This window comes from Labrus mixtus, chromosome 15 (genome assembly GCF_963584025.1).
Source record: "Labrus mixtus chromosome 15, fLabMix1.1, whole genome shotgun sequence".
In the NCBI taxonomy this organism is placed as follows: Eukaryota; Metazoa; Chordata; class Actinopteri; order Labriformes; family Labridae; genus Labrus; species Labrus mixtus.
The window spans coordinates 13327713-13349593 of record NC_083626.1 but is presented as its reverse complement, the minus strand read 5'-3'; the positions used below and the strand labels follow the sequence as shown (position 1 = coordinate 13349593).

The window sequence follows — 21881 nt, the reverse complement described above, 5'->3', positions numbered from 1 at the left end:
CTAAAAATAACAGAATGAAAGTGCTCTATTAAGAGTAAGATAATTTAAAAATGATGATAAATGAATAAATACAGAGAGTGGACCCTGTTGTGCCTTTTATAGATTTGTCATCATGTAAAACTTTGAGCTATATGCACATCTGGTGTAAACCAATCCAGCCGCTTTGACCTTTGTCTAATTACATCTTTTCTCAGGATAACTATGACACCAGACATAACTCTAATCAAGGTTAATAGAAAGCATCTGAGTGGATTTGCAGTGCCTTTATATAATAGGTTGTAAATACAGCATCATGGAAAAGAGTAATTAGTAATATACATCTATAGTCTGAAATGAAGTGGAGTTTAAATCAGCATACAAGAGAATCTCTCCCAACCATCTGATGGTGACCATTCTTGCATTCACCAGAATAAATGCAATTTTTAACAGTGTGAATAAAAATGAAAGCTACCTTATATGTGTCACATTCTGTATGAAGTTCTGTCAGATGCTATTTCACAAGGGAGAACTTCAAATATTCACAGCATTTACTGGATTATTAATCCTCTGTCTGGATAGTTTAGACAAATTACAATGAGTTTTGAATGCTGTATTTTGATTGTATTTAAAAACAAATACAGGACTGAAGTATCCATTGAGTATAAAGATAAGAAAGGGAGAAATTTACCAAATTATATAATATTATAATGCCTTCATTTTTTCTCTCAATAACAACAGAATCAACAAAATCGGATTTTAAAGGTTTAATCGACATATCAGATTGTAAAACACTTTTCAAGCTAAGAATTTATTATTGGTTATTGCAACCAATACCAGTCTACAAATGCAGTTTGACAAGCCTCAGATTTCTTTGCATGACTTACAGAGAAATACATATTGGTCTAATGAAAAGGCACACTGTTTTTTTTAAAAGTTGGAAACGCTATGCTTGGATAACCTGCAAAGGTGATGCGTTGATTTATTAAGTGCAACAGTTTTTTAGCATTCAAATAAATCATAAATACATATGAACAAAAACATTTTTATTAAGTAATATTATGAGAAAAACAATAAAATGTTTTTGTCTATTTTACTACCAAACAACAGTGAAACGGCTATGATCTCTGTTTATTAAACGCCATCCATGATTTTAGTCCACTTCTTCAATAGTAGGACCCTGAGAGCTGCCTCCTGCCTGCCTGCCACAGCTTCCAGTTGGTGCTGCTCCCTGCTGGTACAACTTGGTCACAATCGGCTTGCACACCTTCTCTAGTTCCTTCTGCTGATGCTCGTACTCGTCTTTCTCCGCCAGCTGGTTGTTCTCCAGCCAGGAGATTGTCTGGTTGCACTTGTCAATCACCATCTTTTTATCCTCCTCGCTAATCTTTCCTTTCAGACTCTCGTCCTCAGCGCTGCTCTTCATGTGGTAGGCGTATGACTCCAGGGAGTTCTTCGCTGTGATCTTCTCCCTCTGCATGTCGTCCTCAGCCCTGTACTTATCCGAGTCTTCCACCATCCGATCAATCTCCTCCTTGCTCAGACGACCCTTGTCGTTGGTGATGGTGATTTTGTTTTCTTTACCCGTGCTTTTGTCCACAGCAGACACGTTCAGAATGCCATTTGCATCAATGTCAAAAGTGACCTCCACTTGGGGTACACCTCTGGGAGCAGGTGGGATACCTATGAGCTCGAACTTTCCCAGGAGGTTGTTATCCTTAGTCATGGCTCTCTCACCCTCAAACACCTGGATCAGCACACCTGACTGGTTATCTGAATATGTTGAGAAGATCTGTGTCTGCTTGGAGGGGATCGTGGTGTTTCGTTTGATCAGAGGTGTCATTACTCCACCTGCGGTTTCGATGCCCAGAGACAGAGGAGCCACATCCAGCAGCAGCAGATCCTGGACGTTCTCTGAAGTATCTCCCATGAGGATAGCAGCCTGGACTGCTGCACCGTAGGCCACAGCTTCATCAGGGTTGATGCTCTTGTTCAGTTCTCTGCCGTTAAAGAAGTCCTGCAGGAGCGTTTGGATTTTGGGGATTCTCGTGGAACCCCCAACAAGGACAATTTCATGGATCTTGGACTTATCCAGCTTGGCATCTTGCAGAGCCTTCTCTACTGGTTCCAGTGTTCCCCTGAAAAGCTCTGCGTTGAGCTCCTCAAAGCGAGCCCTTGAGATAGATGTATAGAAGTCAATACCCTCGAAGAGAGAGTCGATCTCAATGCTGGCCTGTGTGCTGGAGGACAGGGTCCTCTTCGCTCTTTCACATGCTGTACGCAGCCTCCTCACTGCCCTCTTATTCTGGCTGATGTCCTTCTTGTGTTTTCTTTTGAATTCCTCTAAAAAGTGGTTTACCATCCTGTTGTCAAAGTCCTCCCCTCCTAGGTGTGTGTCTCCTGCAGTGGCTTTCACCTCAAAGATGCCGTCCTCAATAGTTAGGATGGACACATCAAAGGTACCTCCACCCAGATCGAAGATGAGCACGTTTTGCTCTCCTCTTTTGCCTTTATCAAGGCCGTACGCAATGGCTGCTGCTGTGGGCTCGTTGATGATCCTCAGAACATTCAGTCCAGAGATCACACCAGCATCCTTGGTGGCTTGCCTCTGGGAGTCATTGAAATAAGCTGGAACTGTGATGACTGCATTGGACACCGTCTGTCCCAGGTAGGCCTCAGCAATCTCCTTCATCTTAACCAGCACCATGGAGGAAATCTCCTCCGGGAAGAAGGCCTTGGTCTCCCCTTTATACTCCACCTGGACTTTTGGTTTTCCGTTATCACTGTTCACCTTGAAAGGCCAGAGTTTCATGTCAGACTGGACAACTTGGTCGTTGAACTTTCTCCCGATGAGCCGTTTGGCATCAAAGACGGTGTTGGTGGGATTCATGGCCACCTGGTTCTTGGCAGCATCTCCAATGAGCCTCTCTGTTTCAGTGAAGGCCACATAGCTGGGAGTGGTCCTGTTTCCCTGGTCGTTGGCGATGATCTCCACTTTTCCATGCTGGAAAACCCCAACACAAGAATAGGTGGTGCCAAGATCAATGCCAATTGATACACCCTTAGCTGAAGACATCTTGCTTAGTGCTTCAGAGTTCCTAGAAAAAAACAGGTGATCACCACATTTAAATTTTTTAATGCTACGCACTGTAAATGGACTGTGCTTATATGGTTCTAGTCAACCTGGCCATCTGAATCTGATCTAGCTCACTGCACTCTTTACACACCAATGGTTTTGGTTTCAGGGAACCAAATTGCAACATTCTTCAATCAGTAAATACAATTTATTTTAGGCGGAGGAAATAAATGATCAAAGCTTAGTTTTAATGTCTTTTGAAGGTAACATTAAAAAACTGATAAAAAGAAAGCAACAAGGGGATGCAAATAAATCCTTTATCCATCACAACATGGAACAAAGCCTCCTCCCTGACTAATTAAGTTCTGACTATCTATCTGACGTTTGAGAACAAATTTCTACTCACTGTCGGTGATGATGTGTTGCTCAAAGAGGATGAAGGCTCTCAGCAGAGTCTCCTGTAGTGGTCTTCTTTCAGTCAGCTCTTGCCACTGTGTGCTTCTTTTAATGCCTGGCCTGACTCAACCAGTTGCTTTTATAGTCACTACCATGCTTCCAGAACCCTCCAGCCCCCCTGACCCCTTCTTCCCAGCTCTGTGACTCAACTGTTAATATTAGCAGTTAGTGCAGCTGGCTCAGTGCGCGAGAGCCGGTGAATATTCCAGAGTGGGACAGCAGAGTGACGCTGGGCAGGCAGGGCTGACTGAGAGGGGACACCATGTAGGAAATGTGGCACATAGAGGACGGTATGTGTAAGTGTTACGCTTATTAATGCTAGCTTTCCCCAAAAAAAGTAAAAGAAAACATGTAATGTAACTACCAAAGCATTGACCTCCAGAAAAGAGGCCTCTCTTTTTCATTCTCTGGTTTGATTTCATAGCTGTAAACACATCACGCCAAAAATATCTTCTTCTGTTCAAAGAACTTGCTTTATTGCTGATTTAATGCATTTTTTTTAACATACATCATACACACTTTTGATGCATTTTGATCACAGGAAATAGTACTGAAGGTGACCCTGTTGGATCAAATTAAGACAGCAACAATCATATGGCAAACATAAAATCTAATACTTTTTCTCAAAATACATCAGAATCACGATTATTACCAGGAGCTGTGAAAGGAAGACATTATATGTGCCGCTAATAGATGTGATTTTACAAAATAAAATAGGAATGTTCATTTAATTAAGGTTAGTGCTGATATTAACACATTTGAAATTATTAAAAGGCACATTTATATCATGGCCCGGTAAGGAAATATCCAGTCGAAGCATCACTTACTCTTCAGTCACACAATCCTTAGCTGGGATTGGAATCAGAGAATGGAAACTAAAAGAGGGGAGTATAAGTGTGTTTCAGGCGTATTTTCATTCACCTTTTCAAGTTTTCCTTTTATGGAATGGATCGAGGTTGTAATCTTAACAACAACGTGACATCTTAATCTACTGTTGTCTTCCACTTGCCAACACCAAGTGTCGGTTATTTAAAATGCACTCACACACTGTCGTAAATGAAACTTAAAGAAACAACATGAGTGGTGTCGTTTATGTAACGTGACATACTTCATTATTGTACAGTGTTGTTGTCTAAAGTGTGACTGGATGTTACCTTTATGGGCATGTATGCAGATACCATTGAGTGAGATTATTAAACACACATCTTTAACAATTCTAACATAATATATATTTAAATACAGAGTTCTTCTTTTTCACTCAACATAAACCCTCATTAATGGAATGTCCTTAAATATTCATGTTTTTGACAGACGAAACTAAAATGGTATCTTTTCCATTTTTACAGTATCCTTTGGCACAGTGCGTAAATATGGTAAACAAATAAATCAGTAACTTGTTGATCTACCAACAGAAGCGACTAAATAAGTACGTAGACATGAAAGCATGCGAGCAAGCTTTTTTCTTTTACCACATGACAAGACGTGTAAAATGTGAGTTGGTAATACATCTTATATTTCCCACAAATCTCACTATTATTTTCCGTACGTAACACCAGGTCTGAAGTGCTATGAATAAGTTACATTCAGCATAAGTAAAATAATTCCTCCGTTTTGTAGCAATTGAGAAAATAAAATAGATATCTCTGTTTATCCAGGGCAACTGTGTGTTGAAGATCTCACCATTAGACAGTCTCATTAATACCTGTGGACAAAACACAGTGTTATTTTACAAATTGGGTTAGTCCAATTGATTTGTGGGGGGGGATACAGACAATCCTGGATGAAACCTACCTGTAATAATTGGGTTTAAAGGGGCCGTTCTTGTTAAGGCCCATGTACTTGGCCTGCTCATCAGAGAGCTCCGTCAGGTGGGCGTCAAAGTTTGGTAGGTGCAAACTGGCCACATACTCATCTGTAAGGAAGACACAGGTAGGAGTCTAGACTGTTGGATTCATCTTTGGTTCACTGAATGGTGTCATTTAAGGTCCAAGTCACACGGTGTCAACAATGAGCAACACAAACAAGGTTGACATGAGAGATGGGCAACAGCACGAGTTGAAAACTGCATTTTTATGTCATCGTCTTCATATAAAATCTTAGCTCAAATTATCGTTCAACTTAAACTGCTTCTGTTTATTCTTACCCATCTTCTTGGGCAGGAGGTACACGTCCTGTTTGTAACGCCCCTCTGGAGCATTGAACAACTCGATCAGGGCCAGGGCCTACAGACGAAGAAGAGAAAACTCTGGGTAAGGTCAGAACGAAAAATGTGGCTGTTTCTGTTCACACATACAGCTGCTCCGGCAAATATCAGCAGTTTTCTGCAAGTGTGAAAGCCCTGTAAGACTCACAGACTACATATGACCAAAGATGAGCAGGGTGGTGTGATGAGAGGGAGAAACCTCTAACCTGAGTTGTAGCAGTGATGGACAACACAAACGTAGGCACAGTGGAGCAGCTCAGATTTAAGAGGCGACCCTGAGGAATAACAGAGAACAGAAATGAACTGTATTGCAGAAACACAGAACGGAGAAAGTGAGGCCTTAATTGGCATTCATTGTGATCACATTTGAAGTGACCCAGTTTGTTTCTAACAGATTACACACCTCTGCAAGCATAACCACTCTCTTTCCATCTGGCCAGATGATGTGGTCAACCTGAGAGCGGACCCTCTCCCAGGTCAGCTCGGGGCTGCGCAGGCTCGCCTGAGGACAGAAAAGACACCTCAGTCCTACGATCGCAACAAAGAACAAAGGTAAGAGGGTTTTATGTAACCCAAAGAGTGTCTTTCATTTGGTAACATTTAGAGGATATATGGAGAATAAATCAAGATAATTCAGACAAAGACTAGTACCAAAGTTTAAGATGAAGAAGAGTAACTGTGTCTTAAGGATTTGGGGTCTCCTGTATGATATCCTGTCATGCTAATTCCAGTCAAATTCAGAATTCTTTCTAAGGTCCTTTATATTTAAAGCCCTGCATGATCAGCCACCATGAAGTGTATCTCTGACTCCATCCCTACATCACCTATACATCCCTCAGGGCTTCTTACCGGGGTTTACATGTTGTCCCTCTTGTCCGACTGAATACAAAAGGTGATCGTGCCTTTGAATTTGTGGATTTGACACTTTGGAAACCTTTTCCTACGCACACTCTGCAGCTTCTATTTATGCTTTTAAAAGGCAGCTTCAGACACCTAATTTTCTAAGTGGCTTCTTACCATCTACATACAATAGTCACAGTATGAAGAGAATCAGAAAGTGGCAGTATTATTTTGAACACTGTAGCATTGACTTTGATTCAATGTTCACATGACTGATCGATACTTGAAATCAAGACATATTACATTTGGTCAGGGGAAGTAAACAATGTGGACTGGAGAAAAGCTCTAATAGTAATAACAGAACACATTACCACGTCGATCTCAGTATTAGAATGTCCCATATTGCAGACGATGCAACCATTCTTCATTCGGTCAAGCTGTTCTCTGGTCACAACGTTCTTGTTACCTTTTGAAAAAAACAAATAAATAAAAGGAGACATAGTGTGATGTCTTAGCAGAGCCATTGTTACAGATGAGAATGTGTTGTGATTGCAGAGGAATCCAAATCAAAAAAAATTTGTGATTTCTGTCAGCTAGCAAAAAATTTTAACATTCAGATGTAAAGTTGTGTTTTTGGCCTTAAACTATGATAACTACGTATGTAAGGCATTTATTCATTTAGCTGGAAACACTATGGTTCCTGAAGCAGAAGTAATGTTTGTCACTGCATGGGGGACAATACCAGTGCAAGTTATCACCACGTCCATCTGTCGGATCACCTCGCTCAGCTTGACCACTCGGAAGCCGTCCATGCTGTATAAAAACACACAGAGATATAATAATAATAATAATAATACATACATACTAATACATTTTATTTCATGGCGCCTTTAAAAGCACTCAAGGTCACCTTACACAGCAGAGATCAAAACAACAAATAACAATACACTGATAAAATGAACATCTAAAATAAAGATTTACAGAGTAGGTTATACAATCATTGTGAAGAGAGTTTAAGAGACGGGATGGATAATGATCAAACAGAATATGGTCGTTTAAAAAGATGTGATATTAACAAACCTAAACAAAATAAATGGTGAGAATAAAAAGTAATTTTAGAATCACAGCCTAAAAAATGCACAACATAGAGACAAAAGCACAACTCAGGAAAGCACATTAACAGAGCGCTGCTGAATGTTAATGGATAGTGACTCACCATGCCTGCAGGGCACAGATGGGGTCAATCTCTGTGATGCACACAATGGCTCCAAGGGCCTTTAGAGCAGTGCAGCAGCCTTTCCCCACCTACACACCACAGGACAGTGTAACAGTCGTAAGCACAAATATGGAATAACAGATCTCCTGCAACTGTGAAGCTAAGGTTACTTTTGTTGTGTTTTTTAAAGCAATGATTCACCTCTCCATAACCGCATACTACGACTTGTTTTCCTCCAAACATGATATCTGTGGTCCTCTTCAAGCTGGCAGACACGAGACAAGATGACACTTTTATCCACTGCACATCCAGATATTAAAAAAAACTGTTCAAACTGTGAAAAAAAGCAGCAGAGGTGTGTTTGCAAACACTGTCAACTGTTTTTCTCGATGATTTTTCTCCTCACCCATCCAGGATGGATTCGCGGCAGCAGTAAAGGTTGTCGAATTTCTGCTTGGTGACCGAGTCGTTCACATTCATCGCGGGGACACACAGCTTGCCAGCCTTAGACAACTGGTACAATCTGAGAGGACACATGGGAAACCATGTTGAGGCAGACACACAAACACAGCACACACATATTATCCACAAACAACACTCCTGTGTGACCTTCTCCTTTTCTGCAGCGTCTGACTAATTGATTCCACTGAGAGACGTACGTGCACAGCAGCAGTGACCTGTACAGCTCTGTCGTGTTTTTCACACACGCTACAGTCACATCAGGCGGCTCACTTTTCAAAGCTACCCTATCACTGTGTATTGATTCTGCCATTACTTATACAATTGCATTAGTGTAGTGTAGTGCAGACAGGGAATCCTTCATCAGGAAGCTTGGTTTGCATCATCTTTCAATGTTCATGTGCCAAGCAGGTAACCAAGATATTTCTGACCAACAAATACTAGAATCGATACTTGAAATCTCACCTGTGCACCCCAGTTACACTCTCCTCCACGATACCTCGCACCTTCTTAAAGACACTGGGATACTTCTTGTACACCCAGTGGGTCAAGTCTCCGCCATCGTCCAAGATCTAAGACGCAAACAGAGATCTGAAGATTACCTCCACTGTTATGATCGTGTGGTGGAGCCTAGTCTTAGAACAGATAAAAGACAGCAGACAAAGGTTGGTGTTAGATGAATCGTGGGATCGTCAGGTAGATACCATATTGGCCTGCCAGCCCTCCGTGTTGACACAGCGATCGATGCACCACCAGAAGTCATCCTCTGACTCGCCCTTCCAGGCAAACACAGGCACCCCTGGATGACACAAAACATACAAACACACACACACACCTGTCAGAGGAGAAAGGACCCGGCAGCTGCATGTCCAACAGGACCATTAGCTACGCTTTACAAAGTGAAAACACATGCACAGAATGGTTTCTTCACATATTGCATTAGTGTTCATCACACTTCATCACACAGCAACCTATTCCATACATACATGCAGCAGTCATTTTAAAAGCATTGAAGACACTGGTTACAGTTCATGTTAACCGTAAATTAGCCTGAGTGAAGCTAAGAAAGCTAAGTTGAAACTCAAAATGTTTTTAAATTCAAGGAAAAGGGTCCACAGCAACACTTACATTAAGATCTTTTATAGGATAAATATTTGTTGTTCTTTTTATTTTTGAGTTGTAAACATACAACGATGACAGGTAACAAAGTTATCGGTATTTACACATAAAAAAAATGGCTGTGTATTAGGATGAATCTGGTGAAGCGATATCAAACATTTAGATAAACCTGATATTGTTAACTCTGCCCTTTGTTATCCAACCTATTCCTTGGGTAATGTCGTTTTTTGTGTATACCCTCCTAGCATTTCTTAACTTCTTCCAGTCTCAGTTTATGTTGTTAAATCGGAGCGGAAAGGTCAAACAGCTGAAGTTAGGGTGTTGAAACAAAACTAAACCACTGCCACCAGTTGAATTGATCACAAAACACAATATCTGTATTCTGAAGTGCACCAATCATTTCTTACTCCTCTACTTGATAATGGTGATGTGAAGCAACTTAGCTACAATCAACCATTATCCAAGAAAACATGTAACCTTACGTCTGCCTACAAAAGAGAGGCTCTCACCAGTTTCAGCGAGAGCAGCGGCCACCTCGTTCTGAGTGGAGTAGATGTTGCAGGCGGTCCAGCGGCACTGGGCCCCGAGGGCTACCAGAGTCTCAATCAGGACCTAATCAGGTTATGAAGGATACATAAACATGAGGCAGAGAAGAAGAAGGGATGGATGTAACAATCACAGTGATCTGCAGTGAACAGGATGAGAGGACGTACTGCTGTCTGAGCCGTGATGTGGGTACAGCCCACTATCTTCGCCCCGGCCAGTGGCTTCTCCCCCTGGGCTCTCTTCCTCAGGGAGATCAGGGCAGACATGTCTGTGGGGGAACACAATGAAAAAAAAGAGCAGAGAAGAACAGTGGGTCTTGTGAATAATAAACTAATCATTTCTAGTAGGGATGAAAAATGGACCCTGATTAAACAGCTTGTCAAAAACACCTGAGAGGGAAGAAGAATGATGGAGGAGAAATAAGTAACGAATGATGAACAGGACTGAGACAAAGACCTCCGATCATGTTTCCAGAATAATATTGACCCAGCCCGAACCCTGGGTGATACGCTTTTTAGACATCATGAGAAGAGAACCGTTATCAAATACTGTCTAAGCAGCAAAACAGACGCTATCTGATATGTATCTGTGAACAGAGTTACAACAGGTAACACAAGGCTCTCTCTGTTCAAACAGTATCATGAGCATGTCTCTTATAAACTCTTGTATCAGAAAAAATCACAGGGAAACTGTGAAAGAGACTTTTATCTTTTAGATTTTTGAAGTGATTCCATAGGAGACTAATGAGTACATATCAAGGCTCAACTCAAATCACCTGACTGTCAGAAATTCTCTGCTAGAAGGCAACTTTGTCGATTGAGACTTTTTTTCATAACTGGGGAAATAAAATATATCAATGACGTATAGAATACCCCTGTGTGTGAGCTCAGATGTACCTTGTTCTGCAATTTCAATTTCTCTGCGACCAAATTCTGCCTGCTTGATATTCTTGACGCAGAAGTCGGTGCTGCCGTGCGTGTTGACCTGCGCTTTGTCCCGGGGGGAGGTTTCATCATCGGAGCTGTCGGTGTACGATGCAGCTGGGAAACAGAGAACACAAAAGGTCACTATTGTGGAAAAAGCACACAAAAGTGCCAATTATGAAATATTAACTTCAAATCCATTGTGTGCAGGGCAGAGTCTTGGGGAACATTTCCTCTGTGTATGTGTGTGTGTGTGTGTGTGTGTGTGTGCGCGTAGTTTTTGTGTGTATAAACTGTCTGTGTTTATTGCAAAAAATAGTGCACTTCGATGAACGATAAAGGATTTTCAAAGTTGGTACTTACGTGAAATCTTCAAATATCTGACAGTGATATGTTGGCTTATTGTACTTATTCTTTATAATTAAAACAATCCTGATGGTAATCATTTTAATTTGTTGTTATAATTTAAAGAATTCACAGGATATTTTACAATCCAACACCGTTATATAGTCTCAAACCTTATTCTGCAATTGCAAAAATTCCAAAGAATACGATTATATATTTGCAAAAGGCTACAGTAGTTCTGGAAGATACAGTATGTCTGCAACACACATATATGTACCTTAACCCAGTGCAATACTGCATCCATAAACACATGCTAACCCTGTGCTATAGTATATGCATTCACACGTCTGTGTATGCCAACCCTGTGCTATAGAGCCATGTGCAATCACAGCAGCACTTTAAAGTTACAGGCACATGCACAAATGTGCAAATGACACTTTAATACTGCAACACTTCACCTCCCTTAGCAGCACCTTAAGCACTGTTAACTCTGATGGTCACTTTATACTGGTTTGTTCTGACACAAAATCAAACAGCCACTCTTTAGACTGGTATATTTATGTGTCTCTACTAATGTGCAGTATATGATGTTCTTTTGTCATTTCTTGTTGTATTGGTTTTGCTTGTCATCGTGGTTTTATGTAACTTAGTTTCCGTGTTTTCCACCAACCTGCCAAGGGACTACAGTTGGAAATTAGCCTATGGCTATAATCTGACATATTTACATTTTTATGTTCATTAATGAACACTGTCCCTCTTTAAATAAATAAATACGTATCTGTGTCTGTATATATGCTTTGTGTACTGCATTCAGGGATAGATGTGCATACTTTATTCCAACAGATGATGTAAGGACATTCACAGAAGATGTCCGAGGTCTGAAAATGATCTCTAGTCTATCAGATATGAGTGAGTGTTTTAAAATGAAGGTGGAGTGACAAAGCAAGGTGTGGACTACCTGAGCTGTAGCTGTCTGTGGAGGACTGTGAGATGGAGCGAGAGAGGGAGCGGCGGCCCGCCTTGGTAGGGTACTTGCTGAACTCTTGTTTGTCCTCTGTGTTAGCAAACTGGATCTGAAGAGAAACAAATGTGGACACAATAAACATAAAATGCAAACATAATCTAGTTATCCTTGACTTTGTGTAAGTTTTACTTTCTTTCTGTACACCTTCATTTAGTATCAGCAATGAAGTAGGAACAAGGATGAACTCAAACTACACAGCGATCATAATCAGTCACAAACAGTGATGAACCTCTCCATTAGTTGTTAAGGTTGGTGTTTGTTTGTGTTCACACTCTACATTTATAACTGGATTCATGTGGCACTTCCAGTCACTCAAACTGTCCCCTCAAAAGGTAAACCACCTGGGCCCATTACAGCAAGTCTCAGGTGGATACGGGAGAAGGGAGCTGCTGCTTATTTTTAGACCCTCTCTCCTGCTGTGTTTTATGCTTTGTTCAAATGCACAGGCCTCAGTTGTTACTCTGGTTCATCGTGTCAATCCAGCCCTTCAAAGGCCCAAAGATCAAAGACCTGGAACACATATTAAATGGACCAGCACACCGCTAGAGGATTTTTTTTTTTCAAGACCCCTTATAACAAAAGATTAAAGTCTCTATTGTCCAGTCTCTGGGGTTACTCTATCAAATATATTTAAAAAAAACTTTGGATGTGATTCATCCAATGAGCGTGTTTTTTTTTAAAGGTTTAGTTTTGGGCTTTTTATGCCTTTATTAGAGATAGTACAGTGGATAGAATCAGAAATCAGGGAGAGAGAGAGAGAGTAGGGAAAGGAGCCACAGGTCAGATTTGAACCCGGGCCACCTGCTAGGAGGACTATAGCCTCCATACATGGGCGGCGGGCACTAACACCAGACTACCGGCGCCCCAGCATCGTTTTTTAACACCCTGAAACTGTGATGGTCAGTCTGCAAAAACAGAAGACAGATGTAAACTACAGAAACTGTAGAAAGGCTGAACCCAGAGGTGCTTTAATAATTCAGGTCAGAGGATAGACCATGAAGAATTAGTAGAAACAGTCAAGAAAAAAAACATAAGAGAACTACACTGGACCTAACAATAAATGGAAGTATAGAGGACAGGACACAGAGCACCGGTAGGCTTCAGGCGGCCTCTGTTGTGCTCAGACCTGCTCTATAAATAACCACTGAGTAAGAAAGAGACTTTTCCAGACAGGGTCACAGATACAGGAGTTACTCAGCATATTCCTCAAATAAGAAGTCTGCAGGTGGTTTGAGTTCTGAAACGCATGTCCTTTAGATTTGAGTCTCCATATTAGACCCTACATCACATCAGATGACCGGTACTTTCTGATCCACTCCTCCAGGTTTAGCTAGAGGTTGAAATACTGAGAACATGTGGCATTAAAGAAGAATTCAAACCAATGTCACCTTAAAATAACTAAAAGCCTGATGAGACGTGCTATGCATGATCTCTCTTCATATTTCCAAGTCATCCTACGGGCGTCTTTATGGCTTAAAGGTCAGCTTGTTGGAAAACAAAGCTCAACACACTTACACTTTTTTTCCCTTTATTAAATATGATCCTTCCCTTGTGCCTTGTTGTAATGTTTTCAATTGATGTTTTACTTGTGCATGTATTGGCCGAGCATGTTCAAAGCTCATGAACGCCATTTAAAGGCTTTCATATCCTTTATTCTTAATTATTTGACTCATACAAAGTGTCGTATTCAAAGGAAGTTTGGGGTAAATGGTTTTGCCTGAGTTCATACAAGGCTTAGTCCTCGTCCTTAACACTCGCTCCACCTCATTGATGTAAAGTTCAAACATCTTCAACCACTGTCACATCGCCGTAGGATTTCCTTGTGCTCTTATTTTATATGTCCATACAACGTGTTTGGACTCTAAACTGCCTGCAGGCCAGCAGAGTTGACACAACACACAGATGATAAATCCGGGAACAGATGAAAGTGTGATCAACAACAGTGAGCAGGGTAACATTTGAGTGTGATTTGCACTGCCCGTTTTGACATTTACGACCATGTCTTATACTTAAAGTTCAGTTTGAGTGATTGTAATTTTGAATAAAGATGAACAAACTTTAGAGCAATACTATTTATAAAGAGATTCTATGAAAGGAAATGTGGACAGGATGTCTTCTGGATGCAAGTGTAAAGAAAGTGAAAGCCAAAGTCATCAATCAAATGTGGTTCATAAAGCCATCAACAACATCTTAAGAATCTTTAATGAAAAAACCTTATAAGAATGGTACATCTGCATTGTGTGAATTATTTCTGTGAGTTGCTAAAACAGTCTTAACCCTACTTTTTAAACTTTATATCCCACAATCATTCTCTCCATGGTCAGTGAAACCTGGTTTTCAAGAATCTACTGTGTCAGTATAAAGAAACTCAAGAAGCTTGTGAGACGGTGTGAACTCTGGAGCTCTCTGCATGCCTCTGTTTTCACAATCGAGAGTGCACTCTGTCTCATACTCTCGCAAAATACTTCTTTAATGTTTGCTTTGCATCAGTTTGGACACTGGAGGATTCAGCAGAGCTGCACAGTCCCTTGCACTGGTCTTTCCCCCCAAAATCATAGACATCAAAATTAGAGACTCTTTCTCGAACAGTGTTTACAGCATTAAAGAAAACGACATTAGTCTGATTAATTATGACTTTCTTAGTGACACTACAAATCGTACAGGTGAGCTGTCTGAGTCATCTCATCTTTTACAAAATCATTCTTCTACCTCTCTTGGAGCAGGAAGTTCAATAAAAGCCCTTTTCCAAAACTGCAAAAAGAAGACAGAACATTTGTGACATGCCAAAAATGACTTCAGCACATCTGTGTGGGATAGAAGTGTGCCTGCTGGATAAGTTCCCAGTGATGCATTAGCAGACACTCACCCTTTCTCTCGCGTGCCCGTGTTTGAGTGCCATGTCTGCTTTTCTCCAGGTCTCCAGTCTACCTCCCCGTGCCGGTGTGTCCTCTGTGTGATGGTACTAGGTGTCCCTGATGCTATTATCCCAGAACACTCCCAGGCCGGACTGGGGGGAGGTTCCCACCTATTATCCTGATTTCTAATGGCCAACATAGAGAGAGAGGAAGAGCGAGCAAGAGAGCCCTAAACAGAAGGGGCGGAGTGGGGGGGGGGGGGGTCGTCTCTCTAGGTCTGCCCTTGACAACCCGCTGCTAAAGTCAGGAGGTTATTTTTTATGCTTAAAAGCTGCAAACGTGAATGAATGTTCAAACTGCAACGCTAAGTACACAAGGGACAAATAGAGTTTTCACACTTTTACTTAAACGATGTACTCCAAATTTGGACCACTAAATTAAAAAAAAAGGATTGAGAAGACAAATTAAACTCTGTTTCCATTAGCCTTCTGCTGCATCAATAAGCAACCCATCCAGTCCCATCCTGCAGCTAAAAATACCTTTTCTCTCTCAGATAGCAAGCCAGGTCACAGTCTTAAGCTGTGGTGTGGCTGTCAACTGGCAGCATCAAGGGTTCAACGAGGGCCTGGCATAAGGTGACATTAACTACTTAGCTAGGCACCTCTGATGCTCTACAGCGCCACCTAACAGTGAAGACTAAACCACACACGTATATGTTTACTGTGGGTTGAAGATTAACATGTGAAAGACAGAAAGCCTAAAGTATTTTAAAAGTAAAATCATGGTTAGAAAGTAATGCATTGCTGAATACAAACAGGTGGAGTTCCTCAGATAGCAGTAGATTTAAGATTATTGTACTTCCGTCGGTCTGCAGTCACATGTTTAGATCAACGCATGCATGTCAGATTACAGTGTTGTGTAAAAAACATAAAGACTGCTAATCCTGCCTCTAGAACTATGTGACCTTTGAGTAGGAACTATATCTTCCTTGTATAACCATATACCAACTCTTTTAGAGAACAGGAACCTAAAACCAAAAACAAACTCAAGGGAATGCAACCCGAGCAGCTACAATAACGTTTTGTTCCTGGAATTGTAAATGAGAAGGCAAAATAAAAGAAAACCAGAATGCTGGAAACAAATACAGTAGTTAAACTAGAGGAACCCCCTTTGAAATACCAATGGTGGAGCTGCAACTAGTCAGTATGGATGTGTAATATTTCTCATCTTATAGTGACTTTTCTATCATTGGTCTAACTGTGTAAAAAACACAGCAGTTTATGGTCAAAAAGAGACTTGATTTTACTTTAGAGTGTGGGGAAACTGCTGGAAAATAAAAAAAATATTCAGTATCATTCTTAAAATTCTTCTTATTCAAATGTAGCCAGCATAGATGAAGTCCAAGCATCACATTTTTACATTTATAAACTGATGATGAAGTCTTTCAAATGATTCTGATACACTTTTGTTTCAAGGAAAAGTCCTGGTTGGAAAAAAAAAACAGAACAAGGTGCCATCTCTGTGTTGCTTTCAGACAGTGTCTCCAGATCCAGCCCCACCACTAGGGTTCACCAAAGTCTACCTCTTCTACTATAGGGCAGGCCTTTTCAATGACTTTATTGGAAGGACCAGAAATTAAAGGAAAAAACACAGTATAGGTCCAAGCATTTGAATGGGTACTTACCGCACCCGTTCTTTAAGGAGTGTTGTATTTAATTGTATAATGTTAACTGTTAGTTCTGACAAAGTAATGTGATTAGACAAGAGGCAATCCTTGAGTGCTGATATAGAAGACAACTGTCAACAGACTCTTATGCCTCTAGTGAAGACACTAAAAGCTGGCCCACGGTTTACATAACATTTGTGTAGAAATACATGAAGTAGCAAATAGGAAGGGTAAATGTTTACATATTTATCAGTGACAGTTCAGTTCCAGCAGGCCCGCCTGAAGAAATGTGTAGGCCCCTGAGAGGCCCAGTGAATGGGCCCTCCCAGGATATGATTTAAATCAACATGTGCACATTTGATCAGTACTGTCAGCGATTGCCTCCTTGCTAACATTGACTCCCATCAGCCTTTCGAGCTGACTGAAATAAGTTTGTTAACACGTTCTTGTTGGGGTCAAATGCCCGAGCCATCTTATCTTCTTTTTTTCTGGCATCCTAACTTTGGTCAGGTCCTGGATGGCTGCACTGACTGGTGCAACAGTAAAGTTCACTGGGAGCGCTTACGTCGTTAACATGACAAAAAAAAAAGGGGTAGTAACATTTTAAAAAGAGGGGGTTTACATTTTCAAACGGGCTACATTTTACTGAAGGAAATGTGTGTTCTTGTTGCTTTAAGAGGTAATGGTCAGTGTTTAGGTGTAAAATAAAAGATGGTCATTGTGGCTTAAAATTAGAGCTGCAGCGAGCCACTTTTGTTCAGTTCCGATCCAAATGTACCGATACCGACACTGATTCCGATGTTTCTATATCATATCCATATTAATAATGTTAATGTTGCTAGTATGTGTTCACATACAAACAGGAAGCAGCTGTCAGGTTTTTCAGATTAAATCTTTGAAACGGAAGTGTAAGAATTGTACTTTTGATCATATAGAAGGAGCTGTTCCATCTCGTCTGAACGTTGTCATGGAGACAATTTCTGGGAACTTCTTACAGTTCAGTCTGAACGTCTTCAAAGTGAGACTGTGAGAGCTGAAAATGTGCCCAACCTTATTTCTTGATCAGCAACCTGGGGCGTCGCCATCAGTCCAATATGTTATATGTAAATTACTTCAATATCGGACCTGATACATTATCGGATCGTAGCCATCTCTACTTAAAATTAGGATGGACCATGTTTTGGCTAAACTCGTTACTGGGACCTGGAAAGCTTTCCCCTTTATCCCCCCCTTATAGGCGGCATTGAGTTCCAGTGAAGTTGCAGACCCTTTTGAGTTGCCCAAACCAAATATATGATAGAATGAACAAAAATGAGTTACCTGTTGTTGCTTACTCATGTTTACAAATGATAAAATATGCTGTTTGTAGAACTGTGTTACGAAAACAACATCACTCCCAAGGTCATGCTGTTGTTCTGAATATAAGCACTTTGGTGATTACTTTCAGCACTCAACCTGAAGCCTCCTCAATCAATCACAGCAGGGCTGGTTTTAAGTAGACACTCCTTCTTGTGTGATATAGCTCAAATAAACACAATAGTATCACAATAAAGAGTAGAGGGCTGGATGTGGCCTGAAGGGAGACAAGTAAATAGGTCTGCTGTAGGGGCTAAGTTTACATTTTTTATTTGACCTCTCAGTGTTAAACCTGAAGTTCAGAGGCTGTGAGTAGAGACGTATTTGTTATGTAATTTGCTATACTTTACATTTTGACACCTGCTATAGGGTGCCAGGGGAGGCCAAATATGCATCCGACCTTAATGAAAATGTGACATCGAGTATTTGTAGTTGAACAAGATGACATAATGAAAATAATGTATGAACAGTTTCTGAGGATCCATGTAAAACAGCCCACAGAGAAGAGACAGAAATGATGATGCATGAAAAAACTCAGAGTCCCAGTCCCAGGGCGGCGTGTTGTGTAACTGCTAGATACATGACGAGAGAGAGGAGGCGTTCTTTGACTCACCCACAAATACCCACCCTCTCTCAATCACTCACTCCCCTACTCGCTCGCTCACACACACACACATGTCCCTTTTTAATTTGGAGCATTTATTGATTTTTCTCAGTACATTATGTGAATGCACCCAGCTCAGTTCAACAGCTGTGCCTCTCAACTTTTACATGTTGTAAACTAGAATTTGAGACGGTTTTCTCTCTTTTTTTTTTTTTTCCTTTTCAGTTTTTCTTTTCTCATTTGTCTTTTTCTCTCCATGTAAACAGGTGACACAGTTTGACTCAGGGCTCTCACATTTATTCATAATACACGGCTTTGTTTTCAGAAGCAGAGTGCACATTCCTACCATCCAATATGTTTTCAATCAGGCCCCCTGAGGCGGCTCACAGTGCACACGTTATTGCCTCGTCAGACAGGAGGTCTGAGCTAATATTGAGCAGTCTGTGAGCCCCCGCTGCTGGGAATAGACACCATTTTTTAAATCAGATTATTTTGTCCAAACCTTGAGGACATACTTATGTGCAACGGAAATGTAAACTGTGCCATAAAACATCACTAAGTTAGCTTCAACAGGCAGGACAAATTCTTAAGAATTGTTGACTGAACGTCACATCAGAAAGCGCTGGCCAACTTGTAAAAGCTGCATTTTTTAAGCTAACTGTTTACGTTATGCAGCGACCATTCATGCATGTTAGATTTAGTTTAAGTCAGTCTGTTGATGGCTGAATAGAACTTGTGTCAGTCACTGTGCTGCAGAATAATTTCATGTTTATTGTACGAACCACCTGATGTGATGCTGGTATCAAGATGTAGAGATAGTAAACATAATATTACATTTAGTGCATCCTAGATGAAAATATAAAAAGCAATAAGATCAAATTTGATAGTTATGGTAATCTGTTGCAACAACTACATTCCAGTTTTGTTACCAATATTTTTTTAAATAAGGCTACAATATGGAAAACACTGCTTGTTCAGCCTCCAGCTCTTTAAAGAAAATATTCAGGCAGAAACAACATGCATTGTTTTTGTTCCAGCTTGTATTATTCAATACCAGTAGTAACAACTGTGATTATGGCTGTTGCGGAAGAAACTTCAGTGTTACCTTTCAAACGTGACCTTGTTTGTGCTTTTCCTCTAAATGGTTCATAAACAGCATTGCTTTTGGTATGTCTGGATAGGCGTTTTTGGATTATTTTACAAGATCTCTAAGAGGACATGATAACCTTTTTCAAACACAAAGTGTCCAGGTAGAAAAAAAAAGTTAGAGGTCACCCTGACGGATTGAAGAAAACATTCACAATCCACCAAGCAAACATATTTATTATCCAAATAGTCTCAAAGTAAATTTGCTATGAGGTTCATCAAAGAAGTGTAATCAGACAATAAAGCCTGAAGGCCAATGTTAGGTAGCCTCAGAGGTAAAGAGTTTCTATAAACTAAATGTGAGCTCGGTAGAAACCCAAAGAGTCACTAATTGTCTGTTCCATGTTTCCCACTGCCTGCAGCCAGCTGTAATACACTGGGGATGGATCTGTAATGATACTTGCAGCTACATCAAGGGACTCTTTTATTATGACGACTGTTCTCTGCTGTTGCGTAACAGCCAAGAAATTCAAAACCTTTTCTCACAGGTGCACCTTGTGCTGCATTTTTAATCAAGCTGTTCTTATTCCTCACAATGACTTTGGCCTCACACTCCTGGCTCCAGTCGAAGGCTGACTGAACCCTGGGATGAGTTCACTCTGCACAGGCGAGATTCATTTTAACAAATTAAATTCTCTTGACCTTACACCTCCCAAGAACTGAAAGCTGGCTTCAATTCATGGCAGACTGCAATTCTTCAGGAGGCAAAGCCTTACCCCCTCTTTAAATAGCTCATACTTAGTGTGCAGACCCCCCTCTCTAAGCTCATGTATGCTGGAGCTGTGTATTTCTTTACTTTGCAGAAGCCTTGAATCAGAGGTTTAAGAGCTCAACTTGGCTTATACTTGATTCCTGCCTACATGATCTTGGCATGATGCAGGCATTTTGAATAAACAGGATGGCGACAGTGAGGCACCTCCTGTCAGATTATATGTTTTTACCTTTCTTACCTTACTATTAGCCTGTAAAAACCACGACGATGCAAAAATGTGAATAACAGCCTAAAGCAAATATATTAACTGAAAACAAAAAGCCTAGTTGATTTACTTCGATCTGACAGTGGGCTATTTAGCCTAAATATCTTATTTTTGACTTTGCAGTCCGTTTGGGATGTTTTGATCCCTCGGTGGGATGTCAGTGACATAAGACGCAGCATTATCACCTTCAACGATGCATTAACCTTCTTCTGCTGTTAACTTCGTGATATGCTACATTTGCCGATTCTTTCTCCTTAAATATCCTATATACAAGCTACATTGCCTGCCACAGCTTGTTGTACAGTAGTGTAGGCTACTTCACGGCATTAACCTTAAATGTATTAAATGCCCGTCTACATTTTGCCCGTCGGTAGTGACTGATGGCGAGCATCACGTTTCTTACCTTCTTGACGGTCTTCAGAGTCGGGACTGCGGTGAACGCTGCGGAGGGCATTTCTCCCACATTCATATTCACATCACTGCTGTTTTTGCTCACAGTCAATGCCGAATATTTTTCCGCGACATTTTCGGTCTCTTTGACATATTTCGTTGCTTGTTTGACCTCCGTCTTGCTATCAACAACCGAGTCCGTCATTGCATCCAGGTGGTGTCGATACCGTTACAGGAGATAAGCCGATGCTGAATAGAGTTTGAGTTAGCTTCGTCTCCTTCTTCCTCTCTATTTTAAGCTTTGTGGCTTAAAATGACCAAAAGGACGTCGAAGACTGCCACTAAGGCTTTGCGGGAAGCAGTAATTAGTCTGCTTCAGGGGAGATAAACCCGTTTCCTATCTTCACTTCTTTCATAAGAGCGGCGCAAACACTTGTTTCTGTCCTCCAGTTCTGCTGTCATCCACAGACATCTCCTCCATCTCTGCGAGGAGGGGGCGGTTTGTTGAGGCTGTCACCTGAGCAAGTGGGCAGTGTGTAGGCGGTGAACAGCCAGTCAGCGCTACTGCAGGAAGAGGAAAGAGTAACGACCGAGGTTTTATACTCATATACTCATAACTCTAACAAATGTAGCGCCAGTTTAGTTTAAGTATGTCACAATAAAGTTAATCATTAATACTAATCAGGAGCAGTACGCGTGGGTGA

At 40.9% G+C, this 21881-nt stretch overlaps 2 protein-coding genes across 4 annotated transcripts; both read right to left on the bottom strand.

Moving 5' to 3' along the window:
- Window positions 1-891: 891 nt before the first annotated feature.
- On the bottom strand, window positions 892-3785 carry hspa1b (heat shock protein family A (Hsp70) member 1B). Its single transcript, XM_061056763.1, has 2 exons — window positions 3459-3785; window positions 892-3074 (listed from the first exon to the last, which is right to left on the bottom strand). Exon 2 carries the CDS (start codon window positions 3050-3052, stop codon window positions 1130-1132), a length of 1923 nt encoding a protein of 640 aa, XP_060912746.1. The 5' UTR covers window positions 3053-3074; window positions 3459-3785; the 3' UTR covers window positions 892-1129.
- Window positions 3786-3955: 170 nt separating this feature from the next.
- On the bottom strand, window positions 3956-21776 carry ahcyl1 (adenosylhomocysteinase-like 1). Of its 3 annotated transcripts, none has more exons than XM_061056764.1 (17): window positions 21191-21771; window positions 12118-12232; window positions 10788-10931; window positions 10059-10159; window positions 9855-9957; window positions 8931-9025; window positions 8692-8798; window positions 8174-8290; window positions 7969-8032; window positions 7768-7856; window positions 7294-7364; window positions 6923-7017; window positions 6115-6213; window positions 5918-5986; window positions 5652-5730; window positions 5300-5420; window positions 3956-5210 (listed from the first exon to the last, which is right to left on the bottom strand). In XM_061056764.1, exons 1-17 carry the CDS (start codon window positions 21380-21382, stop codon window positions 5204-5206), a joined length of 1668 nt encoding a protein of 555 aa, XP_060912747.1. In that variant the 5' UTR covers window positions 21383-21771; the 3' UTR covers window positions 3956-5203. The 3 variants fall into 3 exon arrangements, with proteins under 3 accessions (XP_060912747.1, XP_060912749.1, XP_060912748.1); XM_061056766.1 differs by lacking the exon at window positions 21191-21771 and adding an exon at window positions 15050-15189; XM_061056765.1 differs by lacking the exon at window positions 3956-5210 and having other exon boundaries at window positions 5296-5420; window positions 21191-21776.
- Between the last annotated feature and the right edge of the window lie 105 nt (window positions 21777-21881).